This window comes from Pongo pygmaeus, chromosome 5 (genome assembly GCF_028885625.2).
Source record: "Pongo pygmaeus isolate AG05252 chromosome 5, NHGRI_mPonPyg2-v2.0_pri, whole genome shotgun sequence".
Taxonomy (NCBI): domain Eukaryota; kingdom Metazoa; phylum Chordata; class Mammalia; order Primates; family Hominidae; genus Pongo; species Pongo pygmaeus.
The window spans coordinates 16,069,337-16,094,375 of NC_072378.2; the positions used below are offsets into that span (position 1 = coordinate 16,069,337).

The window sequence follows — 25,039 nt, forward strand, 5'->3', positions numbered from 1 at the left end:
CTCCCAAAGTGCTGGGATTACAGGCGTGAGCCACCATGCCCGGACGAAAACAGTTTTCTTTAGGCTTTGGGTTGCTCCTTTTCCTTTTCGCTTTCACAACCGAAATGCGTGCTCGGAGTGATCCGAGATATCTGAAGAACAGTGGCAGCTTGGAAGTGTTTAATCACCGTAAATTCGAGACGGCAGAAAGGCGTCCCCGCCTGGAGCCGCAGGCGATCGCTCACTCTGAGCAGCGTCGCCCAGCGGGCAGAGGCGGCTGGTGTGTTCCGGGGCCTCCCTCCCTTCCCGCAGCACTCGGCGCCCGCAAGCTGCCACCTCCCGGGGCGGCCGGGGGAACTCAGCCGGCTCTGGGAGGCGGGGGCCGCGGTCGAAGGGCGCCGCTATTGGCTGACCGGGCCGGGGAGGAGGGGCGGGGAGGCCGTGATTGGCGGGGACCCGAGCTGAAGGGGGCGGGGCCGCTATATCAGCAGAGTCCCTGTCGCGGCGCAGGCAGTTGGGCTGCTGGAGTGCGGCGCCACCGCGGAGGACGGGGGTAGTTGGCGGGCAGCGGGTGAGGGGGTGGCGGGGACGCGAGTGGCGGCCGCGGGGCGCCAGACAAGGGTCTGCAGAGCTGCAGCCTTCGAGGGCCAGCCCTCTCCGAGTCCGGGGCTGGGTCCCAGCCGTGACAACGCGGCAGCCCCGCGCACACCAAAGAGAAGGCGGCTGCGGCGGCAGCGGCAGCCCCAGCCATGCTGTGTTATGTGACGAGGCCGGACGCGGTGCTGATGGAGGTGGAGGTGGAGGCGAAAGCCAACGGCGAGGACTGCCTCAACCAGGTGAGAGCGAGGGTCAAGAAGGGGCCCCGGCGGGTCCCGCGAGGCCGAGGGGCCTCGCAGCGACGCCTGGCACTCTGGCGCGCCGCCTACTAGGGGCCGGGAGGCACTGCGGCGGCAGCCGGGGGGAGCGCGTCCCCTCCTCTGCACGGGCGTGGGGCTCGCGGTCTCCTCCTGGCGCGCGTGGGGTGCGCGGAGAAAGCGCGCAGCGGGGGTCCCCAGCGCCTAGGGCCGGGCGTAGCCCGCAGCCGAGATCCACCCCCCAGCCCCCCATCATCCCCCCAACCCGACTTTCCCGAAAGCGGCTCCGCACACCTGCCGCAGGTATGTGCGTGATGCCGCCTGTCGGGTCCCCGCGGCGCCTGGCAGTGCCACCCGCGTGCCCGGATGGGATGGAGTGGCTCGAAGCAGTCTCGGGCCCCAGGGGTTCTTGGCAGACAAGCCGGGCTCTTGTCTCACGCTGCTTCTCAGGCTGCTGCTCTCAAATGCACCGTTCACCTGCATCTCCGGGTTTGCGGGGGACGGGAGGAATAGGTTTGGGTCATCTACCGCTCGGTTGTTTTTAAGCATGTGTTTCCTTAAGAGCGAGGGAGATCGGTGCCAAATAGTGCATAGGTGGTATGGCAGACAGCACATGTGATCCCAGGAAAACGCTGTGCCCTCAACCCCTCTAGCTCTGAGATGTTTGGGAAACCGCTTGTGAAGCTTAGCTGACACTTGTGGCGTGTTCCCTCAATGTGTTTGGTTTTTGGAGTCCAGATGGTTAAAATTGCCCAGATAATAAGTCGCCAAAAATCAGCTGTGCAGAGTATGCTGGTGGAGGGAATTCCGGTGATTGGAATACGAAGGAAAATACCCTGTAGTTTCCCCTCCTCATCTTTTGGAAGGCTACTTTTGAGGACTCCTTTTTTCTCTATTGCAATTGGTCATGCCCTAGATGTTAAAAGGAATTATGAGCCTCCATACTAGAGCTCGTGGTTTGGTATCACTGGAGCCGTAGGACTTTGTTTTTCCAGTTTAGATCAGGAATTGTTAACACCATTGAACTTTTTAAAAAGTACCAGCAATCTTAGCTTCAGGGAGCCGTTGGGTTTGCTTTGACATGTACCATTTGCTCATCCAGGCTGCATTCCTTTTTGTTTTAGGTGTGCAGGCGACTGGGAATCATAGAAGTTGACTATTTTGGACTGCAGTTTACGGGTAGCAAAGGTGAAAGTTTATGGCTAAACCTGAGAAACCGGATCTCCCAGCAGATGGATGGGCTAGCCCCTTACAGGCTTAAACTGAGAGTCAAGTTCTTCGTGGAGCCTCATCTCATTTTACAGGAGCAGACTAGGTAAAGTGAGCTAAAATAAACCAGTGTCAAACAGACCTTTGGTTCCTTTTAGAAGGGCCCCCGCACCTTCCCAGAGATACTCACAGGCAAGTTTTTTTTGATGCGGAGTTCCATCTTAACTTAGGTTTTCCATGCGGTCCTTTTGTTGAGGTGAAGGGGGAGCTACCTACTTGGTCCGAGTGCATTTTCCAATTCTTCTTTTAGTTTTTCTTGTCTTTATAAACTTGATGGGTGAGCAGGGTTGAATTCTTACAAACACTTGAGATAAGTGCTACCCCAGAAAAAAAAAAAAAAAAAAAAAAAAAAAAGAAACCACCCGACCCGACTGACTGACTTCCTGATAGCAGCATCTAATGCCCGATAGTAACCTCTGCCTCAGCAGTGTTACTATAGGTCATTGCAGACTGTTCTAACAGAAAGCAGGAAACAGTTCCTCTTGGGTTACTTAAACTTGGTCAGTTTCTTCAGCCTAGTGTCAGATTACAGTGTGCGGCCAAGAGCTCTGTTTGACTTCATGCAGAATTTTTAAAGTTTTTAAGTTTCTTGAAAATGTAATTTCATGAACTCTTCTAAGGCTACTGTAACTGAATTCCAACCCACAGATATGTTACACACGATTGGTGAGTTTAGATTGAATTTATCTCTCTACGTTGTAAAACACTACCAGCAGTGGTAGACAACTGAAGCATGTGGTCTCATTTTTCAAACAAAATATGTTCTCCCCTGGACTGACTCTAATACTTTTCTCAAGAAAGAGCCAAACTAGGAAATTGATATTTAATATTTATAGAAAGGCAGGAGACTTCAATCTTACAGTGGCATATCAAAAAATTAAAAAGGAAAACAGCTATTTTAAAGACATAGCAAGCTTTAGATCTAAGTTCTAATGTTCTTCATACTTCTTTGGCTGAGAAATTTGCCATGCATATGAAAAATGGGATTCTAAAAATTTTAAGTAATGATGAATGAGCATTATCCTTTAAGAGTTTTTTACATGACATTTGCTTGTTTGTTTTACCAAAGGACTGATAAAAACTCATTTTGAAATACTATTCATTTGAATTTGAAATTTCCGCTTTGCCTTGTAATCGAGCTTTAAAGGTTGAGGCAGATGTTTAATTTTGTTTCTGAATGAAGATGGTATATTGAATTCTTGGTACTCCTGAAAATATCTTGCAAAATATTCAAGTGATTGCATGCTTAAGGATGTTTTAGCTGTATGTATTAATCAGAATAGACTTTTAAAAATTATTATTTAAAGCTGATTTGTGAAAGCTTTGCGCCTCACTGTCATAACGTGCAGTCGAATACAAGATATAACACAACATATTGGAATTTTCATTGTGTAGTCCTATTATGATTTTGTAATTATTTCAAGATCTCTAGATGCAACCCAGTTTTGCTGGCACAAATTTATTTTTTAAATCTTTAGAAGCTTGGAGTACCAAATAACTGCATTTAAACAATGGCTGCAGTGATAATGGCATAATACATTTGTTTTATGAATGTATTCAGACTTTATAATTGACTAGTAGATGGTCTCTACCTGTGCTTTCCTGTAATTGGGTTAGTAACTATTATCAAATCAATTTTATTCATGTAAGAAATAGAGACATTTTATGAATTAGAACTCGAATCAAATTTCCTGTCTTGGTTTCTCCTTTATTGATTCAATTGACCTGGACTCTTGAGATTCATAATAGTACTCAAAGAATGTACATACCTAGTTCAACTAGGTAATTTTAATTGATTTTAATTCCTTTTTGAAATTGTGTGGAAAAGTTAGTGTGGCCTTAACTTTTAACTTGCTTTTAATATATTGGTGAATTTTACTTGGTTTTGTGGGGTTGGCTGAAATACATAACTGACACTTAGGTTTTAATAACTAGATAAAGTGATTTGTAATTAGCATTTGTACCTCTTAATTAGGACATCAGAAGCTGTACTGGGTCCAGTTTACAATTAGCATTGTTTTTACATGCATGAAACTATAGAACAAAAAATACATATGTTTACAAATGCTAGCAAATGAAGCTGGTTCATAAACTTCTTTGATGTTTAATTATTTGTTGTAAAATACTTATATAAAATGCCATGAATATACAATAGGTCTGTTTATGTAGTGAGTAAATTTAGCTTTGACAATCCAGTTATGAGAGGTGATTTTTTTATTCTTTTCTAAATCATGAGGGTGCGTGTAGTATAGTATACTGAAAGTATCTAGACAGTTTATTAAATGGTGCTGAAATATCCTGGCAGAGTTGTCCTCCGGGGACAATTAAGGTAGCCAAGTTGGGGAGGGCAGTTAACATATTCGCATATCGGATTAGGGAGGCCCTTGTGAGAATGATAGGCAGGAAGGCCTGTTTGTCATAGGACAGCACCAGGGAACCAGGCAGAAGCCCTGTATTGTAGTTTCAGCTCTGCCACCAACTACCAGCCATCCAGACTGCTATGGGCCCAGCTCTACATCCTACTTGAAAGCCCCTGAAGAGATGGTTTCCAAATTTCTCTTAGCAATAACTTTTTTCATTGCTTTTGTGTCCTCTTTATATTATTGTCCTTAATGTTTTCCTAAATATGTGTCTCTGAAAACAGAAAAAAACACATCAAGTGTTTGCTTAGATTGGTAGGTAGAGTTCTGATTTGGCCTAATTTTAGATTTGATTCTTCTATCTAGATTATGCTTTGCTCTTGAATATGAGCCTCAAATGTAAAAGGAGAGTCTTTTACTTTTCAGCTGGCATATTTCAGAGATGGAGACAGCAGGTTATTTTCAGCAGATGTTTGTGATGCCATGGAATAAAATGAATAGTGAAACAAATTAATGTATTCTGGAAGTAGATCTGAAATAATAATCATCTTGGAAATTCTTGCCTTTCAAAGGCTTTGAGTTTACTGCAATTCTGACTGGATTTTGTCAACATTTCCAAAACCAGAGATTAGAGAAGTATATGCTTCATCTTCACAATGGTAATTATACCATCCACTGCCAATAAAATCTATATTTTGTTCCTGACTTAGCCACGTTTTAGCAGAGCTCTGAAGTCTTTGCTAGGAGACGTTTTGCTTAGGTAAGGCTCACCAACACATGGATTCTCTTTTCCAGAAAACAACACCATTCCAAGAGCTCTGTGAGTCCCAGACTAAATGTTCACAGAAATGCTATAATCCTGGATGTTAAATTTCATCCAGATTTCAGTGATGCTGGCAGTGATGAGTTTGACTCTGACTCGTCCCTTGTTAAATCTGTCCTACCTTTCTGACCTCAGCTCCATCCTCAGCCCTCAGGAAAGTTTCCCTAGCCTTGCTTGGGAGACTAAACTCCCCCAAGACATCATGTATCTTTCCTTTATAGCATTTAATGAGCTTATAATACTACATATACTTACATGGCAATTTGTTTATTATCAGTCACTCTAATAACCTAAACTCCATTAAACAGGGAGCTGATCAACGTTGTATCCCCAGAGTCTAATAAGTGTCTGTTGCATATTTGTTGAATCATAGAATTAAGAACTTGGAAGTAAACAAAATGGGGTTAACTGATAACTACTAATGTAAGTTTTTCTAATAGATTTTGAGATGTTTTTCACTTTGCTTTTATAAACTGAAAAGTTGAGGGTATCTAAATCTCACCATTTCAAAAATGTTTTGTAGTGATTATTTTCTGTTTGAACTTAACTTAGATCTTCCTCACATTCTTTTGCTTCTTTTCTTTCACCCCCTGTACTGCATCCTAGACCATGTGTTTATTGTGGCTGTTAGTTCTTTCCTAAAAGAAACTACCACTTATCTGGGCCGTCTGTGAAGGTCAGATAGTTTTCAAGTTATAGCATCACTTTAACTGCAACCCATTTATAGTCCTAAGTACATATTAACTAGGTATTTCCCTGTCTTCCAACAAAAATCACTTTTAGACATGTGGAAATCTAGGAAAGATTGCATGCCCAAACACAAAATGGGCCCTGGAAAGTAAAAACAGTAAAAGCAGGCATGTGGTTATTTCCAAAGAAAGTATTTAATCGAATTTTAAATTTCTGATTTAATTTTTTCTTTTGTTAAGGCTATCGGATGTTTGTGTTATTATATGTGTTTATTTCAGCCAAGGAACGCCTGTCTGGGTATCTTTAGGCCCTTTTTGAATTTCTGGTACTTAAATATTTGTATGAAATATTCAAGGAAGGTTTTTAAAATGACATGTAAAATTAAATCTGAGCATTTAGAAGGCACCTAGGGTCAGACTCAAGGTGACCAGTGTTGAGCAGCTGTAGGGACACTAGGTGTGTTTCCTCTGAATGGTGTCCCACTGTGGCCCGTTCCCAGCCCTCTTCTGTACCAGCAGCAGGACCTAGCAAGTAACTCAGGATGTGAAGGCAGTTAAAACGATGATGAGGTCTGAAAATTCCTGAACCTTCCCGGCCTCATGGAATGAATGTACCAAAAAGCACTCCTGGCTAATCTAGATTGTTGGGAAAGAGATTGTAGTTAACACTTTCAGATTTCAGAACTGCCTAGATTGGTGTTTGCCTAGGATGGGGATCTACTGTGAGTGAATAAGCACATTTTTTAGAAGTGCAGATTTTCTGCTTTCAATTAGAAGTGTTCTTCTGGTGTGGGTTGTGATCACTTTTGAAGTTGGAAATTTTCCCGGCTGCTGCCCTCCACATCTTTTAACTGCTTTAGAGCAGGAACACTTTCATCAGTGATTCTCATTTTGTACTTTGGGCTTTGAAAAGGATCTCCTTAAGCCTACATAGAGGCCTAACTTGGTAATTATTTGGCTGTGACAAGTTTCTCAGTGGCAAGCCCTCCATGAAGTAGATAGATGTGGTGGTTCATGTTAGGTATGGCTAGTTACTTGAATCCTTGACCCTAAGAGATTTTTACTAGTATTACTTCCTTAACTTCTTACGAAAATTTTCAAACATACCGGAAAATTGGAGATTTTTTACAGGGAACACCTATATATATATATATATACACACACTATATATTCTACTCTATAGTATGTATACTAAATATATACTATATATACTAAATTCTACTATTAATAGTTTACTATACTTGCTTTATTACATGTTCATCCATTTATCAGTCCTCTGTCCACCCATCAATCTGTCTTATTTTTAGATGCATTTCAAAATAAGTTGTATATAAGTATGTTTCCCCCTAAATACTTCAGCATGCATATCATTAACTAGAACTCAATGTTTGCAGTTTTTTCTTTTGATGTAAAATTTACATAAATCCTAATTATACCATTTAATGATTTTTGACAAACAGCTGTGCTTGTTTAAATAAAACTGCTATCAAAATTTAGAACATTATCATCACTCCAGAAAGTTCCCTCAAGCCCTTCTGCAGTCAACCACTCCCCTTCTTTCCCACCCCCACCCACTGCACATCACACCTCTGTCATGTGTTCTTCTACCAGAGATGAGCTATGCCTGTGCAGCTTTATCTATATGGAATCTTGTTGTATGCACTCTTTGTGTATGCACTCTTTGATGTCTGGCTTCTTTTGTTCATCACAGATTTTTTGAGATCCATCCATATTGTCCTATATATCAGTGGTTGGTTCTTTTATATTGCTGGATAGTATTCCATTGAATGATTCTAGTGTTTGTTTATCCATACTCCTAATAATGAACACCTGTTTTCCAGCTATTATGAATAAAGCTGCCATAAACATTCTAGTATGTACCTTTTTTTTGTAGACACATATTTTCATTTCTCTTGAATAAATAAATACCTAAGAGTGGAATAGCTGGGTCATGGAGTAAGTAATCATTTCATTTTATAACTAACTGCCGGACCTTTTCCCAAAGCTATTTGGCAACTGTGCTATTCTGTACTCCCAGCAAGAATATAAGAGTCTAGTTCCTCCACATCCCTGCCAGCTTTCTGGTGGGTGTGTAGTGGTACAGTGTTGTGGTTTTAATTTGCATTTCTCTGACAATTAATATTAAACACTTGTTCATGTGTTTATTGGCCTTTCATGTATCTTTTTCGAAGTGTCCAAGTCATTTACTCATTTTTGTTGTTTGCCTTTTTTTTTTGAGTTGTACAAATTCTTCATGTACCCTAGATACCAGTCCTTTGTCAGATACATGTTTTGTAAATGTATTTCCTCCTGTGGCTTACCTGTTTTTCTGATGCCTTTTATGAGTAGAATTTTTTAATTTTGGTGAAGCCTAATTTATCCACTTTCTTCTTTTGTGGTTTTTGCTATGTCCTGAGAAACCTTTGCTACCTGGAAGTCATGAAGATACTCTTATGTTTTGTTTTTAAAGTGTTATGGTTTTAGCTTTTACATTTAGGCCTGTGATCCATCTTGAACTGATTTGTGTTTTACTGAAATTAAAGATACAAAACAGAAAACTCTCATAGCAATTCTGTTGTAATTTGATAGTTTTTAAATATAACTTGGCAGTCAAAGTTTGGTTTAAAATAAACTGTGGTTAAGTGACTCATTGGACTGAGGCAGGCTGACTGATGATCACAGTGGGTTCTGACAAGGTGAGAGCAGAACCAGCCATTACTCACTATGGCCAGAGTCAGTCATGGCTTTCCAGGAGAAATACAATTCAATTATTGGTAATTGAGAATTTGAAAAAAATAGCTACTTAGCTGTTTTAAAGATGTAGGTTAGTTCTTAAATTTTGAGTTTAATAATGAATCTGGATATAGTTATTTTACATTTGTCATTAAAAGCTCTTCAAAATGGTGTAACTGGTGAGGTAACTGGAGGGCAGTAACTGAGAGGAACCCTCTGTGATGAGCAGATGAACAACTTCCAATTGGTTTGCAGGAAGTTCTGCTTTGATTCCTAGATAATTGCTTTATGAGACAAGCCAGTGTTTAGAGGAAAGTTCTCTGATTACAACTCTTAAAAGATAAATGATCTAACTTCATTCCTTAACATTGTAAGAAGGAATTAATTTTTAAAAGAGAGAAAATTTGAAGTACTTTGAAAGAAAAATATAGTAAGAATATGTGATTCATTTTTAAAATTAAAATTTGGCATAGCCTTATATTCACTCCATTAAAAAAAAATCTTCTATAATGCTCAGTAAATGTTAATTCATCTGTGCCCATGATGCCAGGACATGAGTTTAGCCAGAATGTTACACCTTGGGCCCCAAAATGTGATCCATATATTGAAAATAATCAGTTTTCTTAGTAACTGGGCAAAACTTAAAGAAGAGTCATGAATTCGAAGGTATAACCCGAAGAATGTTTAAAAGGTGCAGTTTGAGCTTATTTATGCTCATAGGACATATTCATGGACATTTGCTTAAGACAGAGAAAACAGTTTTTTTCCAAAGGCTTTCTTTCTGTTTGTGATTCTAGGATGTAGCCTCTACTGAATTGAATATGTCATCTACTTTTGATCTTTAGTGCAAAAGCATTCACTGCAGGCATAACTTCTTTGACCACATCTGCTTCTTTTGATATTATTGGTAACCTTTTGCCTACTTTACAAAAAAAAAAAAAAAAAAAAAGGAGGGGGCAAAACCAAGGAGCCAGATAGTTACAATCCAGATGGTTTGAGGGGAAAATACTAAGAGAAAATACTTGATTCAAAACCACCCATAAATATTGAGCCATCACTGAAGTTCTTGTTGGAAACATGTCTCTGAGCTCTGCTGTCCTCTGTCTTGGAAAGAGCCTATTAGAGTGCTGATCTTTGCTGCTAGTACTCTGTTGTGCTGTTCTCCTGGAGAGCATAATGTCACCCAAAAGCTAGATTGTGGCTGGAGTTATTTTGATGGGATATGTCCCTTTATTGTAAAAGGCTGTAAGTCCATCTAAAAAGGAACTCTCAGACATGTTTACCCTAAAACCCCAGCTTAGGGCTAGGCACAGAGGCAGTGCAAGACAAATATTTATTGACTTGAAATGAAAAGGTTGCTTTATAGCCATGAAACTGCAAAATGAAGGAAGGGACTATCAGAAAGCTGATGTTGACAGTAAGGAGAAGGATTTTTCATGCTTACCAGGCATCCTCTGCAGTCCAGGCTAGAATGTGGAGTGTGTCGAAAAGGTCAATCATCGCCCTTGCTAGATCTTTTTTTAAATTCTGGCCCATATGCTGAGAAGGATCAGTGGTGCTCTCAGGCTGCCTGCCACCTGTTTACATTCTGTTACTGCTTCTTTGCCTTTGATTTTGGCCACTGTCTCTCCAGAAGTGTAGGCATGGATAGGTTGCAAAAAGACACGGAATTGATTCAAAACTCTTGTTACTATTTAATAAAGCAGGAACTAGTCTGTAACTTTAGACCTGAAAAATAAGTTAAAAGCCACTTTTGCCTGTAATCCCAGCACTTCGGGAGGCCGAGGCGGGCAGATCATGAGGTCAGGAGATTGAGACCATCCTGGCTAACACGGTGAAACCCCGTCTCTAATAAAAATACAAAAATTAGACAGGCATGGCCTGTAGTCCCAGCTACTCTGGAGGCTGAGGCAGGAGAATTGCTTGAACCCAGGAGGCGGAGCTTGCAGTGAGCCGAGATTGTGCCACAGCACTCCAGCCTGGGCGACAGAGCAAGACTCTATCTCAAAAAAAAAAAAAGGCCACTTTTACATAAGCAGTAATTAAACTAAGAAGACTTAGTTTGTGGCAATATTCTTCAAGTCTTTCAGAGCGTAATTTCTTTAACGAAAGCATAGATGCAGATTTTAGTTTCCTAACAGCACGCCTCCACCCCAGTTGAATACAGAGATGGGTACATTCACCAAGATGACGTTTATCAAATGGTCATCTAAGAAGCCTTTTGAGGCCTGCAACAGTGTAGTAAACCATGGCTTGCTGAGAATGCTGGATCTCAGTCCTCAGATAGCTATTTTACAGCAAATTATTTTCATGGTGATTCCTTTGCCCCAGTGGGGGCTCCCTTCTCAGTTTAGCAGTATGTCAGAATACTTTAAAGATTAGCAGATGTTTGGGTTAATAAAAACCATCTTTATCTTCTTTCAAGCTATTACACATTCTTACTATGATTTCTTTACAGGGGCTTTGAAAAAAAGAAAAAACTGCAGTATTTGGCAGAGTTTCATCATTTTAAATATTTCTTTATCATTATAGAATGCACAAAACATTGAATTTAAATACTTCTTAGTGAAAATAAGATTAATGGCTCTTGTCAGGCAGACATTTTAGACTCTCAGTATAACACTTCCTTAGATTTGTAGCCTTACTGTCTCCTTCTTAGTCGATTCTTACCTTGCTCATGTTCCTCTTCCTGGAATGTCAGACTCAGATATATTATTAAACAGAAACAGTGTTGAGGACATTGCACCTGGCCAAAGTTACAATTCATTTGTTAATGGGAGGAATAATGTGGCAATTAGCCTTGTTTGAGAGATTATGACAAGTCATCAAAGGAAGGTTAAAACTTCACATTCTCCAGGGATACTTGTTATAACTGAGGCCAATCTGTCTACAGCAGTTTAGATGCTCTTCAGAGTTTTGGACAGTGTGACCAGTATCTGAATTTTACAGGAGTTTTTAAGTGTGACATACCTTTTAGTAAATGTAGAATATAGTATTGTATACAACTAGGATAGGCTTAAACAGGATGAAACTAAGGTTGGAAGGTAAGCTAATCACACATAATATGCGGTTTTATGTACATTTTTGGAGCTCTCTGATGTTCGAGGCACTTAAGAAGTCGTACATAATATACATGTTATGTCAAATACTGTACTAGAGGAGTAGAGGATTTGCATGTGATATAGACCAAAGGGTATCCAAGCAAGAGGACAGAAAGAATGGCCATCAGGACAGAGGGAGCAGCAAGACCAGAGACACCAGAGCATGAACATGCTTCCTGGATTTCCCAGGGAGAGGAATTGTTCCCTATCCTGGGGCATAGCAGCTGCAGGGAATGACAGGAGACGTGGCTGGAAAGCTGGGGCCAGATGGCGGAGACTCCTCAGCTCCACGTTAACGACGTGCTCCCTTGGCAAGCCGTACAGGTCCTTTGAAGGATTTTGAGCAGAGAAATGACAAGTTTATACTAGAAACAAGCAGCATGGAAGGTAGGCTGCCTGCATGGAGTCTGGAGGAGGACAGCAGCTCAGAGAATAGTGTAAATTCTTCCTGCAAGTAGTATTGAGGAGGTACAAATGGGAGGATAGAACTGGATTTAAATAGTTTTCAGAGAGAAGAAAGTCAAGTGACATAGGACAAAGAGTCCAAAGTCAGTCTGTGGTCTCCATTCAGAGAAAAAGGGCTTGGGAAAGAATATATGGAGTTTGGTTTTGAGTGAGCTGAAATTGAGGTACCGAAGAACATCCAGGTAGTGAAGCCTGTAGGAGATTGGGCATTTTTCATGTGATTCTTAGGAGAGAAGCTGGCACTGAGACTAGAGATTGGGGTATCATTTGAATAAAGGTGAGAATTTTGTCTTTATGTATAGAGTTCCTTACGATTCTATCAGAATCTATGTCAAGATACAATTTTTCTGATTAAAATAATTTCTTTTAAAACACTATAATGCAGAAACTTATGTGTAATTATTTTATGTTTTGTAGCCTTAATGTTACCAAACTTGTGTTAAATAAGTTTATCTTGTTTGGGTCACAACTTTTATTCCAGAGAAACTCAGTTCTTATTTTGATTTTGTCTTAATACTGATGATTTTTTTTAAAGTTCTTTAATGTTAAGCACTTTCAGTGTGACTTTTAAAATTGCTTTCCTTAAAAGTGACTGTGAAATTGCTGAGTAGGCTGAGATTGATGTCAGGTTATCCCCAAGCATAACCTCACTCTCACCTTGCTTTGCAGGCATATCTTTTTCTTGCACATCAAGGAGGCCCTCTTGGCAGGCCACCTCTTGTGTTCCCCAGAGCAGGCAGTGGAACTCAGTGCCCTCCTGGCCCAGACCAAGTTTGGAGACTACAACCAGAACACTGCCAAGTATAACTATGAGGAGCTGTGTGCCAAGGAACTCTCCTCTGCCACCTTGAACAGGTGAGGCTGCCATCAGGGCTACTGCTTATATTCATAGAGCTATCAAATGTATAAGCATTTCCAAAAGAAGATGAATCTGTGGTACATACACATAATTTGTGAGGTTAAGACTGGGCCATTGCCCAATTTAACCAAATATTTTCAAAAAATTTGTTAGCCTTTTATTTGAAAAATATATAAACACAATATGAAATGCTATATAAAGAGAATTTTTTTTAATCTCTGCCTTTAAGTACAAATCTCCTAAAATAAAAAATCCATTATGTATATTGGTGTTTTCTTCATCCCAGCAAGAATTAAACCAGGAGATCTAACATAGGCATTTTAGTTATCTATTCCTGCATAACAAGTTACCCCAAAACTTACTGACTTAAAACAACAAAAATTGTCTCACAGTGCTGTAGGTCAGGAATCTGGCCATGTCTTGGCTGGGTCCTCTGGCTCATGAGACTGTAGTCAAGCTGCAGGTGGAACTCTGTCTCATCTGAAGGCTCGACTGAGGGTGGCCTCCATGCCAGGTTGACTCCTGTGGTTTGTTGGCCTGCCTCCTTCCCTGGCCACAGGGGCCTGAGGGGTCAACCTCATACTTATAAATTATGTGGACAAATGCATGAGACTTTCCAATATGTAAATTTGACTTATGTATATTTTTAGAGACTTTCCATAATTCTTCCAATTCATCACCCATGCAGCATCCCCAAAGTGTTTTTACCAAGTATTTAATAGTTGAGATCCCAGTGTCTTAGATGTTTTTTATAGTAAGTTCACTAAATACATGAGACATCAGTAATACATAAGTTTTAAGTTGTTGTGATTCATCAGTGTTAGTATATTTCACTTGTGAAGACTACATAGGTTTATCTCTAAAGTTAATATCTGTATACTTAATTCTCTGTCCTCTTGGTGTCCTCCAGCATTGTTGCAAAACATAAGGAGTTGGAGGGGACCAGCCAGGCTTCAGCTGAATACCAAGTTTTGCAGATCGTGTCAGCAATGGAAAACTATGGCATAGAATGGCATTCTGTGCGGGATAGCGAAGGGCAGAAACTGCTCATTGGGGTTGGACCTGAAGGAATCTCAATTTGTAAAGATGACTTTAGCCCAATTAATAGGTAAGCCAAGACTTAACTTTTTTTGACCTAAGCATGTGTATACATCTGTAGCTGTCAATGTAATAGAAAGTAGGAAGGGATTTACTCGACAGTCAGCTCTTAGGAATGAAAGATTTCATTTTGGTATGTACATTAATTTTATTCAGGCCTAAATAACCATTTTAAATGTTATTCAGGGTATACAATGTGGCAGAGTTAACATTTCCAAATAACCCATTCACTGCCATAAAAAACTTGTTTTCACCTCTAGACATGCATGTGCGCACACCCAGCACTTGCTCCCACACTTCCCTCCACATATGCCCAACTGCTTTTCGCTGTGTCTTTATGATAAGGCAGCATTATGGTGATGTGATAGCCCCAGAGGAAGCGTCTGATTTTTCTGCTAGGTCATGAGCAAATGGGGATCCCCCAAAGGCACACACATGGTGAAGAATCACTCCTAGATCTGTTTCTTTTCTCTTCCCGTCTCTTAGGATAGCTTATCCTGTGGTGCAGATGGCCACCCAGTCAGGAAAGAATGTATATTTGACGGTCACCAAGGAATCTGGGAACAGCATCGTGCTCTTGTTTAAAATGATCAGCACCAGGGCGGCCAGCGGGCTCTACCGAGCGATAACAGAGACGCACGCATTCTACAGGCACGTATCTCATGTGCTTGGTCACCTCAGCACCACAGCTCTAAGGTTTTTAGGTTTCTACAGTTCCTTGGATTGTTGTGTCAATGAGTCTAGTACAGAATTTAAGAAAATCTGAACATTTTGTTTCTGTAGTAGCAGTGGAGTCCTCATTAAGTGGTCTTGTTTTACCCACAGAAGGTGCATGCGTGTGAGCCGCACAAACACATTCTTTGCTTACCTCCTACCGTATTCTCTTATGCCATTAATCTAGACACAAACTGTGTTAGGAGATTTCTATGCCTATTTAATCAATACAACAACCCTAAGGGGTTAAGTATTATTACCCTAATGTTAAAGATGAGGGAACTGGGAGGATAATTATTTACCTAGTCTAGGACTCAGCTTCAAAGCCAAGTTTGATTACCCTAAAGGTAACCCTGAGGGATTGGGCCTGTTCCACTGCCCAGGAGAAGGATAGCACAGATCATCTTTTCTTTCTGGCAGAGCTGCTATCCTGAGTCGTCACTGTGTACGGAAGGATTTTTTAATAACAATATTGATTCCCTCATTTCAGAGGGTACTTTAAAGCCAAGTTGTGATTGGACTCAGGTATTTGGACAATGAAAGCTAAGAAATTTAAGTCGTAGACAACTTTAAACTTTTTTATTTTAAAATAGATACACAAATTGTGAAACAGGATGGAAAATTTTTAGACATTTCTAACATAAAAGCCAAGACTTCAGGCAGATGCCCTTTTTCTTCCATAAGCAGCTTGACTCAGTAGCATCTGTCCTGGGGAGGAGGTACGTGCTCACTGCCCTCTGTATTTACTGCTTTACAGAAGCCATAATGTCAGGAGACGTTAGAGACACAGAGGTGTAATCACCGAGAATATCTACCAGATGTAAAACTGGAAGGACTTACTTTCATACATGCAGACAAGAATATGAAACATCTGCTGACATTTCTGTTCTTATTGACAACAGCGAATAAGGGGGCTGCCAGGCTCTTTGGTGTTAAAGTAGATGTTCAATCTTGCCTTGCAGGTGTGACACAGTGACCAGTGCCGTCATGATGCAGTATAGCCGTGACTTGAAGGGCCACTTGGCATCTCTGTTTCTGAATGAAAACATTAACCTTGGCAAGAAATATGTCTTTGATATTAAAAGAACATCAAAGGAGGTGTATGACCATGCCAGGAGGGCTCTGTACAATGCTGGCGTTGTGGACCTCGTTTCAAGAAGCAACCAGAGCCCTTCACACTCACCTCTGAAGTCCTCAGAAAGCAGCATGAACTGCAGCAGCTGCGAGGGCCTCAGCTGCCAGCAGACCCGGGTGCTGCAGGAGAAGCTACGCAAGCTGAAGGAAGCCATGCTGTGCATGGTGTGCTGCGAGGAGGAGATCAACTCCACTTTCTGTCCCTGTGGCCACACTGTGTGCTGTGAGAGCTGCGCCACCCAGCTACAGGTGGGGGAGTCAGCTGCCCACTTTTGCCTGCAGCCTCACCTATCCCTCCTCTTAATGGGGAGTAGGAGCCAGGTACTGGCTCGCTAATACGCAGATGGGGAATGCCCATCTTCACCCGGAAGGGGTCTTTGTATTTGGTGACCTAAAAGGTATTGCCCTTTAGAAACATTTTAGATTAGCATTCTATTTTCAACAACATAATTACTCCAAATTATACAGTATTTTCAAGTTCTGAAAATGAGGTTGAGATTCCTGGGTAACATAACAGTTAGCGGCTTACCCGAGGACAAGAATCCAGGCCTCCTGAGGCCTGGCCCAGGGCTGCTTCCTCTATTTCAAGTTGCCTCCCTTTTTCTGACACTTAGGAGGATGGTGTTTATTACTTAAGCTATTTGGGGAAGAATACTTCTCAATTATCCATGGATGGGTTTTTGACTCTGTGATATTGGTGATTAATTTCCTTTTATGATTGCAAATTCCTCAAGGGCATATGGGTTGGCTGTTATTTATTAGCAAGTCAAACTAATTTTAATATTAACAACAAGAAAAAGAGAACTCACATAGTTTTCTTCCTTTCTTGCATGAAGAAGAATTTTAAATTTCCTCCTATAGTAAGTTTTTTCAACTTGTTTTTATTTCTCAGATGTGTTTACCAAATGTCACTGTGGTTTTATGTAAAACTGGTCCTAGATAATACTTAGTCCTTCAGAAGCTGCTAATTTCAGAGTTAATAAGACCGAACGACCCCTGTGTCCTTTCCCCAGAAGCAGTCATAGGCTTGTCTTTTACTGCCCACCTATTCCGACTCTCATCCCTAAGTCTCTCCTGAGGGCTGATGATGGGCACGGGCTTTCTGAGAAGTCAGCCAGGAATGTGGAGCTGCCACCTACGGCTAGAAGCAGAGCCAGCCTCCCTGGCCATGCGGGCATCAGCCCAGAAATGTTGGCCTGAGTCAGTCAGCTGAGCTAAGGACACACAATTTTAAGAAGGGTCTCCTGCATTGCTGCCTGAAGTGTTATAGTCTACTCACGTTGAGACCACACTCTACACAGAAAGACGTCTTCAGTAATTGCTTTACTCGATGTACTTTGTTTAGCATTTCACTAAAAATGTAATTAATTTCCTTCAGTTTATACTATGTCATAATATTTATTTTTAAGCCCTTGTAAAGTATAAACTTTCAACCTGTGAGACAGCAAAGATCTCTACCAATTGAAAGCTAGAAATCTCTGTGATCACAATTGATTTAGAAAATTAAATGCACTAGAGACCAGGGGTGTGCGCAGAGACACAGGCCCCCCACCAAGGCTTGCATGCTAACAGAGACTTGGCTTTTCTTTTGCAGTCGTGTCCCGTCTGCAGGTCACGTGTGGAGCACGTCCAGCACGTCTATCTGCCAACGCACACCAGTCTTCTCAATCTGACTGTAATCTAATCTGTTGTGCTTTTATTGGACTTGCCATGTTTCCGTGAACTGCACTATTATAAACTATTAAAATGATAGATTGTGGAGAAAGTAATTACTCCAACACCCATCTGCCACGTGATGTTAAAAAAAAAAAAAAAAAAGGAAGAAAAATAACACAGCTACTCCTCACTGCAAAAACATATCCATGCGTAGAATCAACAACTGCAGTCGTGGGGACCAGGAGGAGCTCTGGGACGCAGACACATTCCTTGGATGTTGATTTTTTTTATGATCAAGTAAAGGAATAGGTAAAGTCTTTGATGTCAGTGAAGTGGCAACATAGCCAAAAAGTTGGGTACCTTTTAGGAAATGATGTTGTAAGTCTCCTTAATGTATCCCGAGGTAAGTTTCCTACTGGCAGCAGATTTTGTAAGAATTACTTTTAAGAATTTCATTCTTTTTGTATGGTCATGGAGCTCCAACCATTTTTAATAGGAAAGTTTTTTGCAAATTGTTGTCGTTTTAATGTCATTTCTGTCTTTATAACTTGATCAAGAATGATTGAAAGGCAAACAGGTTTACAAACCAATTCTGTGACTTTTAAAAAGTTGACAATGTTGTCAGATTTAAACCAGTGTGGCTAGTAAAAAGCAGCTCACTCAATGTGGGTGGCTCCCTATTCCTTTATGCTCCCCCATCCCTACCCCCACAAGTCTTTCGATTATAAAATACTACCAATCTTGTTATAAGATTACTGTGGAGTAGTCAAGTACTCCCCGGGCCTTCTGAGCTGGTGGAATATTTTATTTCAGACTGAAAACAGAGAGCACTCTCCTTGGGAAGGGAAAGCAGAGCTTGCTGAGTGAGAGATGGAGCCTCATGGTGTACAACTGAGGGTAGTTAACTCATCACTTCTCCCAAGCACTCGATCCCAGCTTCACCCACTGGTGTTGCTTTGCTTGAACTGTTCAAGCCTTTTATAGCCTTACCATAAGTATTTAGATATTGTGTCCTTTTCTGTTTTTTGGGGGGGAGTTGTGTTGTGTTTTTTTAAAGTAAGTGCTTAAGTATTAACTTTGGGTTGTCCCCTCTGTATGTTTTGAAGGGGTTTTGGTTCTTTTTGCTTCTGTATTCTTAAACATGTTTTCCACTCCCACTTGGGCATTTTGGAAGCTGGTCAGCTAGCAGGTTTTCTGGGATGTCGGGAGACCTAGATGACCTTATCGGGTGCAATACTAGCTAAGGTAAAGCTAGAAACCTACACTGTCACTTTACTGAGATTTCTGAGTATACTTTTCATATTGCCTTAATGTAGCAGTAATGTGTTTATGCATTTGTTTCTTTGCACAGACATTTTGTCAAATATTAAAACTCTACTTTTTTATGGCACATATTAGCATATAAGCCTTTATTCCAAGAGGTATTTATTTTTTCACTTGTAAAAAAATAATGTTTCCACGTAAAGAACTCTGTTATATCCTAGAGGACTCTGTCTTTTATATTCGGGATAATAAAGACTTTAAAGCAAACATGGATGTGTGTGTTGTCATTTAAGCCAGTTTTATTTCATTTCAAAGAAATAAGCAAGGGGTAACATCACAGTTGGTATCTAATTTGCTCCTACCTGTAATTTAATTTTTTTTTTAATAGTTTCAGTGCTCTACAAATTCAGAGAAACTTCTTTAGTAACAAACTATAGAAATGATCCTTGAGAGTATAGTCTCTTTTATTTTTTTTTCAAGAAAACTTGAAAATATTTGTGGTATTGGTTCTAATGGAGATCACTTCACCTAGTTATTCTCTTATTTATGTTTTTGGGTGGTTGGATTGGAATGTAGGGGAAAATGGGGTCATGAACATAAACAGATGAAAAGAAAAAAATAGGAAAAGTACTGGAAGCTATTGGAGAAGGAAAGAAGTGGCAAAGTTGGAAGTTAACAATTAACAACCCAGCTGGTGCTGCTGGTGTGTGGCCTGCTCAAGACGGGAGTGGCCTAGGTCATAGCAGTAAGGGCCTCAGGCTACAGAAGCTGGGGTTATATTCCTGCAGGACTGCTGGTCTACTGCTAGGCCCTAACTGCTCTATGCTTGCCAGTGTGTGCTCATCTGTGCTTCTCCAGAAATACATTTTGGAATAGAGAATATTGTACATAATATATATAAGTGATCATTATCTATAGCAATTGGAAGAAGTAAATTTATTTTTTTTAATTAGAGGCAGGGGGATTTGTTTTTACTGTACCTATAACCTAAGTCAATCTTCCATCAATTTCTAGGAATTAACTAATTTGTTCATTCAACACATTTATTGAAACCTACTAAGTTATTGAGCCCTGGAAATTTAACAGCCATCAAGACAAATGATTCTGGATGCCTGTATCATGTACTTAGCCTGTAACATATACTTTTGTCTCTGCACGGAAGTTAGATAATATTCAGAATCCAAGAATACTAGCATCAGAGGGAGTCTTGGGCATACCAGTATCAAAATGCTAACCAGGTTGATGGAGGTATGGATGGATGGCAGGCTGACAAATAGATAAGATTACATATTGTTCACCCCACTAGACCATATGGACGCCTTAAGCTCAGTGACTAACATGAAAACCACTGTATTACATGGTGGCATCATAGAACTAGAAGGGAAGAACAGTGGAGGAACAGGAGGCAGGGATTCATTGTGCTTAGGAGCCAAGGATAAAGGTGCTACACAAAAGATCACTGAGCAGAGCCTTGACATTCTAGTTGGAAAAAGAAAGTGCATAGCCCATGCCAGGGCTGGAGCACAGTCTGCTGGGGCTGGCCCACCTGCTGCATGTCAGTGAACTGGTAAGAAATCGGGCTCTGAAGGAACATGTGATGTAGAGTCACAGTGGTGGGGAATCTTGAATTCCAGGTTTAACATGGACATGGTTCTCCACTGCCTTCAGAACAAGGAACTTTTGGGACAGGGGTGGCAATCAGATCTGGTTCTTGCACAGAGAAGAGGTCCAAGAGCAGGAAGAGAACAGTGGCAGAGAACTCAATTTCGACCATCTGTCAACATGAAAAGAATGAGACAGAGTCAAAATACTTTAGAAATATGGTCTAGAATGGCAGTCATTAAAAAGTCAGGAAACAACAGGTGCTGGAGAGGATGTGGAGAAATAGGAACACTTTTACACTGTTGGTGGGACTGTAAACTAGTTCAACCATTGTGGAAGTCAGTGTGGCGATTCCTCAGGGATCTAGAACTAGAAATACCATTTGACCCAGCCATCCCATTACTGGGTATATACCCAAAGGACTATAAATCATGCTGCTATAAAGACACATGCACACGTATGTTTATTGCGGCACTATTCACAATAGCAAAGACTTGGAACCAACCCAAATGTCCAATAATGATAGACTGGATTAAGAAAATGTGGCACATATACACCATGGAATACTATGCAGCCATAAAAAATGATGAGTTCATGTCCTTTGTAGGGACATGGATGAAATTGGAAATCATCATTCTCGGTAAACTATCGCAAGGACAAAAAACCAAACACCGCATGTTCTCACTCATAGATGGGAACTGAACAATGAGAACACATGGACACAGGAAGGGGAACATCACACTCTGGGGACTGTTGTGGGGTGGGGGGAGGGGGGAGGGATAGCATTAGGAGATATACCCAATGCTAAATGAGAGTTAATGGGTGCAGCACACCAGCATGGCACATGTATACATATGTAACTAACCTGCACATTGTGCACATGTACCCTAAAACTTAAAGTATAATAATAATTAAAAAAAAAAAAGAAAACTATTAAGAGGAAATTGTTTTCAGAACTTGAAAAAAAAAAAGAAATATGGTCAGCATTACTGAGAGAGACAAGTCATATGAAAATCCTGTTTCTGGCTTGGAATAGATAGCCTTTAATGGAGGGACAAAAAAGGGAGCAAGTCCTGAAGGTAGAAAGGAAAATTACAACAGGGTTTGGCCACACATTTGAGATGCTTGGTGATGGGCAAACCTGGAGGCAGTTGAAAGCTTGGGTTGGAACTTCCAGAGGATGATGAAGATAAAGAGGAACATTTGATGGCCATTACATTTCATTGATATTTGAAGACATGACAACTTAGAAGTCATCTATAGGAGTGTGAAAGGAGGGAAAGAATGAAGCTGAGCATGCGTCCCTGAAAGGACCCACATCTAAAGTGAACAGTGAGACTATGAAGGTATTTGAGAAAGAACCAACAACAGGATAGGGATAACGAGGGGCAGAAAGCTAAGCCAGGAGACAGATGCGAAGAGACGGTCAGCTGTGTTAGGACTGCTGCAGGGTCAAGGAGGCAGAGTACCAAGAAAGCCATAACATGTGGCAGTATGAGGAAGTGTCAGGGCTTAAGAAAGAGTGGGTGCATTTTCAGAAGCGAGGGGATACTACGAGGTTACCAGATTGTACTGAGCTGAGTAGAAATGTGAGGTGAGGATGCGGAAGTGGTAACTCAAGGAGATGGTACCATAGGAGAAGGCAGGGCCACGAGAAGTGTTTTGACTTTGTGTTTTAAATGGGAGGCCCTGGGTAAGCATAGAGGAGAGGAGGGCCTCTCCTATGCACTACAGTGGTGCATGCTTGTAGTCCCAGCTACTCGGAGGCCAGGAGGCGAGAGGATTGCTTAAGACCAGGAGTTCAAGAAGAGAGGGTGCACGAAGATTCAGCTAAGGAGACAAGAGAGGAATAAATGAAGAGCCTGGATCTTTGGAGCACTGGAGAAACTGAAGACTCAACAGGCTGATCTGCCAAAGATAAAATTTATGAGACTTGAACAAAAGCATTCTTTGGTCTTTTTATTAAGGGTTTCAAAAATCAGTGATGAAACTAGAGAGTTATTCCCATCCTACCCCATTCCAGTATGTTTACTGTATATTTATCTTGTCACAAGATGAGCTCGAATGCAATGCTGGGAAGTTCTGGGGGGAGGTGTCCCCTTAACTCTGCTGTTGAACACCAAGGATCAGAAGCCCCACAGGAGAGCACACATAGGTAAAAGCATTAGCTCTTCCAAGAACAACATGAGAAAAAAGGTATGCCCTGTAGAACAGAAGTGTGGGGAAATTTCCAAACACAAGCATTAGAAAAAGTGCAGCGGTGCTTCACGCCTGTAATCCCAGCACTTTGGGAGGCCGAGGCAGGTGGATCATAAGGTCAGGAGATCAAGACTATCTTGGCTAACACAGGGAAACCCCATCTCTACTAAAAAAATACAAAAAATCAGCCAGGCACGGTAGCGGGCGCCTGTTGTCCCAGCTACTGGGGAGGCTGAGGTAGGAGAATGGTGTGAACCCGGGAGGCAGAGCTTGCAGTGAGCCGAGATCGTGCCACTGCACTCCAGACTGGGCGACAGAGTGAGACTCCATCTCAAAAAAAAAAGAAAAAGAAAAGAAAAAAAGAAAGAAAAAGTGCATGCACATGTCACAGCATTTGCATGTGCACCTGAAGAAGGAGGGGTCCAAGGGATGTTTGTGTGTTTAGAGAGCCAAGAATAAATTAGGAAGGTTGAAGTTTTTAATACCATCTGACCAAGCAATGGGGAAAGGTACCTAAGTGGAGTTTAAGCACATCTGAATTTAAGACAAAAACACAATCATTCTTGTCTTTCTCACTGCTTATCACATTTAGTGTCTTCTCATAGAAATTCCAAAACATTGCAGATTACTTTTATTCATATCTGCAGAGTCTTCTTGAAATTCACTTATTTAAAAACTGCAGGATATTAAAGAGTTAGCCCTATGCCTCTTAAAAACAAAACTATGTCAGGACCACACAAATGATACAGATTGAACAGACCTGCCGGTTGCTTAAAGAAAAAATACACTTGAAGCAAAAGCTAAACATCTGTTGTTCATAAAGCTTGCCATAGCGCTAAGGGCAAGAAAAACTTAAAGGAGTAAGCTCTTTTTTCTATCAAGGAGGGATTCTCCTAGTTGAGAAGAAGGTATCTATGTGAAACAAAAAGATAAGCAGTTCAAAAACCAAAAATAATGAATACGTAGATAGACGTATATTATATATGTATTCTTGTATGAATAGATGCCAGTGAATGGGGGAGGACTTCTTAAAGTGGGTAAGTTGTTCTTTGTCTTGAAGTAAGTACAGGATTTGGATTGATGGAAAGGGAAAGCATGAGAATGCAAAAGAGCCCACAGGCGAAGAGCAAAGGGTACGAGAGAGGACAGAAGTAGAGCCAGTTCATGAAGAGACATGACTGCTGGAATAAAAATTTCAGCTTTGCTTTGATACGTATGTAAAAGCTACAGTAAGGAGTTTATACGTTTGATTCATTTGGCCTCTTATTCCTTAACTTGGGCATTGATTTATTAATTCAACAAGTGCACAATACATACCTAGAATTTATCAGGCTCTCTATTAGGGCTAGGGCAGTGGTTCTGGATCAGGGGCAATATTGGCCCCCAGGAAGCACTGAGCAATGTCTGGAGATGTTCTTCAAGGGTCACAATGCAGGTAGGTGATTACTGGTATTTAGTGGGTAGAGGGCCCAAATGCTGCCAAATCTCCTACAATGTACAGTATAACACTCCCCACAGCAAATAATATTGACATTTCTGGCCCAAAACTTCAGTATTGCTGCTGTTGAGAAAAAATGGCTGCATGGTATGGATATCTGAGATGTAGTTCTTGCCTGCTCTGGGATTCCAAGGGCAGTTGAGGCTGTAAACTAATAATTCCACTCTACAATCAAAGCAGGTATCAGGTGCTATGGAAGAGCAGAAGATGCCACTCACTTTGCTTCAGGTTGGAAGGTTTCCTGGAGGAAGGTTGCGTTGGAGAGTAGTCTTGGAAGGTGAGCCAGAGCTTGCCAGGTAGGGAAGGTGGGTGGAAGGAGCCAGTTCAAAAATGTAGCATATTTGGGGACCAGTGGGCAGTTTGGCATGACTGAAATACAGGGTATGTGGTTGGATGGGTTGGGATGAAATAATGGGAGATGGGTTTGGGGAGTTAGGTTGGAATCTTATCCAGGAAGGTGCTAAAGGCCCTGATAACCCCTACTCCCGGTCCTACTGATAAGGTCAGTGTCCACAAAAATCATAAAAGAGAATCAAGAACTGCTGAGTTCCTCAGTTCTGTTCACTGTACTCTTTTCTCTTGTCCATAGATCTTACTTCCTAGCCTGGGCTCTGCCGAGCGTGTGTCCTCTGAGTTTTTAGTAAAGGTAATAGCAAAATAAAACCATTGCTAGTAATGTGCCCTAGAGATGGGAGCTGTCAGGTAATCATTTAGAATTTAAAAGCTTGTCTCCACGTTCCTTC

At 41.2% G+C, this 25,039-nt stretch overlaps 1 protein-coding gene and 1 pseudogene across 1 annotated transcript; one reads left to right on the plus strand and one right to left on the minus strand.

Moving 5' to 3' along the window:
* The first annotated feature begins 468 nt into the window (after positions 1 to 468).
* MYLIP (myosin regulatory light chain interacting protein) lies at positions 469 to 19,264 on the plus strand. Its single transcript, XM_054491185.2, has 7 exons — positions 469 to 815; positions 1,958 to 2,148; positions 12,943 to 13,128; positions 14,043 to 14,240; positions 14,717 to 14,881; positions 15,907 to 16,327; positions 17,673 to 19,264. Exons 1-7 carry the CDS (start codon positions 729 to 731, stop codon positions 17,760 to 17,762), a joined length of 1,338 nt encoding a protein of 445 aa, XP_054347160.1. The 5' UTR covers positions 469 to 728; the 3' UTR covers positions 17,763 to 19,264.
* A 90-nt stretch (positions 19,265 to 19,354) lies between these two features.
* LOC129039651 (small nucleolar RNA U3) lies at positions 19,355 to 19,459 on the minus strand (annotated as a pseudogene).
* Positions 19,460 to 25,039: the final 5,580 nt, after the last annotated feature.